Consider the following 4,301-nt stretch of genomic DNA (forward strand, 5'->3'; position numbering starts at 1 on the left):
CCCCCCCCCCCAGCCAGTATCCCCCCAATGCTGAAACACCGTACGGCCCCCCTCCCCCCCACGTAGAGGCTGCCCTGCTGGCCTCGTCTCTTGTGCTTCTTCTTGTCTGTTCCTCCTGGTTTCTGCATCTGTCCTGTTCAATCTTCTCTTTGCCTCTCTCTGACTTCATGGACGTTGGCACTTCGGTCTTTGGTCTGGGTCCAGCCCTTTGCCCTCCCTACCTCTATTCCTGATATTCCCTTTCCCTCGTCCAGTGGACAGAGGCGTCACACTGTGCCACGGATGCTTTTAGGCCCTGGCTGTAGGGACAGAGTCCCGAGTGGGCTGAGTTTTCTCCCACCTCACGTGTGTAGTAAATACATGCATGTCAGCATTCAGAACCATTACTCTTGGGCTCCTCCCCCTTTTGGGGCCCAGCAGGTTTGGATCTTTTTTTTTTTTTTTTTTTTTGACGGAAATCTCGTCTTCCAGGAAAGCTCACAAATGCTTCACTCAGGCATTTGGGGTCAAAAAATGATGAGGAAAATGTGTTTGTTGAGAAAGCTGAGTGCCCAGAGTCTGGCCCAGAGAATCAGCCTTTATTTTTTCCTGATTTGGGGTGTTCTTGTCTGTCCCCCCTGTTGGGGCTGGGAGGGGGTCGGGGGCGCCCTCCCGCCCTTTCCTCAGGGAAAGCCACAGGGCAGCTGACTGAGAAGCCCAGAATCCCAAATGCTTGACTCACCTCTTTTGTCCCCTTTCCTTCTTTCTCTCTTAGCAAAAGATGGGGAAGAAACAGAATGGCAAGAGCAAGAAAGTGGAGGAAGCGGAGCCTGAGGAGTTCGTGGTGGAGAAGGTGCTGGACCGGCGCGTGGTCAATGGCAAAGTGGAATATTTCTTAAAGTGGAAAGGCTTCACAGAGTAAGGAGTGGCCCCTCCCCGGGTCTGTAGAGTGGGGAGGGGGAGGCGGCCGGACACCAACGCGGAGCCCTTCCTGAGTTCTTGTGGCCAGACCAGAGCTGGGACCTGTCATGGCAAAGCCCTTGACAAATACAGCCTCGTGGGCTTCTCGGTGACCCTGGAAGGAGCCGCTGTCATCGGCTCCCATTTTACAGATGAAGAAACTGAGGCAAAGTGCCGGGGGGGGGGGGGCCACAGCTAGACCGTGTCTGAGGTTGGATTTAAGCTTGGCTCTCCTCGACTGGACCCAACGGCCCCTGAGCTCTGGCACGGCTTCCCTCGTATCCCTTCGAGATTGGGGTCTCCTTGAGAGCCACAGCGTAGCTTAAGACTCGGTATTGCGTAGATCCAGCCAAGGGGTAACCCCAGGAGGCATAGCCATGGGGGATCCCCATCTTGGGGTGCAGGCTGGGCCCAGAGGCATCGAGTAATGAAAGGCCTGAGGGGACTGGAGGCTCCCCAGCTTCTAGCAGGGCCAGGCCTGCACCAGGGTGGCCGGCTGGCCGGCCAGAGACAAGCTGAGCCTGGGGTTGGACATGTTGGCAGAGATGGTTGTTGACTTCCTGGGCTCTAGGGAGGGAGAAGAGGGGGCTCATGGGGGGCTTGAGCAGACATCCTGCGAGGGAAGGGATGGAGGCCGGGAGGCTCGGCCCCGGGCACATCTGTGGGTGAGCCGTGACCAGATTCAGATCGCGGGGATGAGGCCCCCCATGTGCCGTGAGGGTGTTGCCTGGCCCATTTGTGGGATCTGGGAAAGGAGCATTTCAGGGGCCGCCATGATGGGCACACGTTGGCCATTGGGCATTTGGGCCAAACCCCAAGAGGCTGCGTTTCCTTGTACTGAGCAGGATCCTGGGTGTTGGGAGGTTGCTCTCGGGACTGCTTCTGGGAAGTGGCCGCCGCCACGGTGACCAGAGGACCCAGTCCTGGGGTCAGAGGGCTGCAGGGAGCTTCGGGAGGGCAGGAGGGACGGGCTGAGGTGGCCGGGGTCTGCTGCCCAGTCTGTGTGGGGCAGGATGATCCCCCTCCCCCCCCCCCAGGCTGAGGGGAATGGGTGGATGGGCCAGAGGAGGGCCAGGCCCGAGGGGGAGCTGGAGTGGGTGTTGCATCCAGGGCCGTCCCCATAGCACACTGGCCAAGCCACGGGGCGCCCGGGAACGGCCCTCGGACATCCGCTAACGGCCGCCCCTTCGGGCTCTGCCAACAGCGCTGACAACACATGGGAGCCTGAGGAGAACCTGGACTGTCCGGAGCTGATCGAAGCGTTCCTGAATTCCCAGAAGGCTGGCAAAGAGAAGGACGGCACCAAGAGGAAGTCTCTGTCGGACAGTGAGTCCGACGACAGCAAGTCCAAGAAGAAGCGCGAGTCGGTGAGTGTCCCCGAGCCTTCCTGGGCCGGTCTGATCAGAACCCAGGACCCCGGTCTGCGGCCCGGCTCTCCATCCTGACCCTTCACTGCCCCTCGGCGTTTTCTTTCCAGCCGCTTTCCTCCTCGACCCCACGGCGGGCCTTTTCCCCTTAGCCAGGGTGTCCGGGTGGCACCGGGCCGGGTCGGGGACCCCCGAGCGTTCTCTCATCTCAGTCCTTTCCCTGCCCGCCACGGCCGGACGAGGGGAGTCTGGGCTCGGCAGGCAGGTGACTCCGGCCTCCTTTCTGAAACAGGCGGACAAGCCCAGGGGCTTCGCCAGGGGCCTGGACCCGGAGCGCATCATCGGGGCTACAGACAGCAGTGGAGAGCTCATGTTCCTCATGAAATGGTAAGGAGGGCCTGGAAAATGGGGCTCAAGGACGGCTGCCGTCCTCCGAGTTCACACGAGGCCAGAGCCGGCCCTGCCCGAGCGCCTGGTTCTGTCATCCTCTGCTGCGGAAGCGCCTCGGCCTGGCTTAATGCGGCCTTTTTCCTCCCCGCAGGAAGGACTCGGATGAGGCCGACTTGGTGCTGGCCAAAGAGGCCAACATGAAGTGCCCCCAGATCGTCATCGCCTTCTACGAGGAGCGGCTGACCTGGCACTCGTGTCCCGAGGACGAGGCCCAGTAGTGGCGGCGCCCCCGCCTGCCCACCTCTCCCCGCCTCTCTCTCTCCCGCCATCTGGCTCTCGGCCTCCCCGAGCCGGTGCCTCCCGAGGCCGCGGGCCAGGTGCTCCGTAGGTTTGTTTCTGTTCGGTTTGTTTCGTTTGGGCTGGTTCTTGTTCTGCATCCCCCACGCTGGCGAGCGAGCAAGGGCGCCGCTCCTGCCGCTCCCGCCATTGCCCCCATGGACTGAGAGAGCCTTCTCTGCCTCCGCCGCAGCCCTTCCCCACCCATCCGGCGGCCCTCGCTGGTTGTGACCAGAACAGGAAGGGGGGAGGGGCGCCGCCTCGTAGGGACGCCCCAGGAACAGCCTCTCCCTGCAGCTGGGGGGGACCCTCTGACCCGGGTGGGGAAGGGCTGCCGGAGCCGGCGAGGACGTTTCCCTCCCCCGCTCGATGGAACCGTTTCGGCCTTGATTTTCAAAGAGAAGAACTTGGACTTGGTGCTCCCGCGCGGGCCATCCCCCCTCGTCCTCAGCGAAGGGTCCCCGCAATCATGTAGTGACGCCCCGAGCCCGGCCGGCCCTCGGGGGACGCGGCGCCCCGTGTGTGCTCCTGTCCGCTGCATGCTGTCCTCCCGTAGCCCGCCGTCCCCATGCCCAGGACCAGCCTTCTAAGTATTTGGGTGGCTCGGCTCCCCGGGGCCGGCCAAAAAAGAATAACTTTGTAGTCATTGGAATGTTATACGATTGTATATTGTTTACTTTATTGTAAATACTGGTGAGCAGTGGTCAATAAATAGTTTTATATTCTTCCTTTACACCCGGCCCTTCTTCTCACCGGCCGCCGCAGGGCAGGGTCGGGGCGGCAACCCCGATTCTCTGAGCCGAGCGAACGGCCTTCTGCGACGTCCCCCACCTCTTACTCAGAGCGTGGGCCGAGGCCAACCCCCGTCCGCTTGGGGTTGAAATGCTCTGTCGGGGATGTTGTATCTTCAACGATCAAATGAAGAGGCTGCTCTTGGAGGATGCTGCCAGCCCCTCTCTGTTCCGTTGGGGGCTTGGAAGGGAATGATTGAGCCAGACTGAACTTGAGGGGCAGTTGGGAGGCCCAGAGGGTGGAGCTGCAGGCCTTGAATCAGGAGAACCTGGGTTCAAATGTGACTAGACACGTCCTAGCTGTGTGACCCTGGGCAAGTCACTTAACCCCCATTGCCTAGTCCTGACTGCTCTTCTGCCCTGGTAGTATCCGTTCTAAGACAGAAGATAACGGGTTTTTCAAAATAATAAAAGCCAAGCTTAAGAACAGAAGCCCAGCCCCTCACTAGACATGGAATTAGTGACATCTGCCCAGTAG

At 60.7% G+C, this 4,301-nt stretch overlaps 1 protein-coding gene across 1 annotated transcript; it reads left to right on the forward strand.

Moving 5' to 3' along the window:
* The first annotated feature begins 91 nt into the window (after positions 1-91).
* CBX3 (chromobox 3) lies at positions 92-3,765 on the forward strand. The gene is made up of 4 exons (XM_044677306.1): positions 92-897; positions 2,144-2,306; positions 2,599-2,693; positions 2,848-3,765. Exons 1-4 carry the CDS (start codon positions 761-763, stop codon positions 2,972-2,974), a joined length of 522 nt encoding a protein of 173 aa, XP_044533241.1. The 5' UTR covers positions 92-760; the 3' UTR covers positions 2,975-3,765.
* The last annotated feature ends 536 nt before the right edge of the window (positions 3,766-4,301 follow it).

This window comes from Gracilinanus agilis, chromosome 5 (genome assembly GCF_016433145.1).
Source record: "Gracilinanus agilis isolate LMUSP501 chromosome 5, AgileGrace, whole genome shotgun sequence".
Lineage (NCBI taxonomy): Eukaryota > Metazoa > Chordata > Mammalia > Didelphimorphia > Didelphidae > Gracilinanus > Gracilinanus agilis.

Excerpts from the sequence above, each read along its gene's own strand:
- CBX3 (XM_044677306.1), top strand. The coding sequence starts at position 761 with ATGGGGAAGAAACAGAATGGCAAGAGCAAGAAAGTGGAGGAAGCGGAG. Across the intron at positions 898-2,143 it reads AAGTGGAAAGGCTTCACAGA|CGCTGACAACACATGGGAGC; the intron begins GTAAGGAGTGGC and ends CTCTGCCAACAG. Across the intron at positions 2,307-2,598 it reads CCAAGAAGAAGCGCGAGTCG|GCGGACAAGCCCAGGGGCTT; the intron begins GTGAGTGTCCCC and ends TTTCTGAAACAG.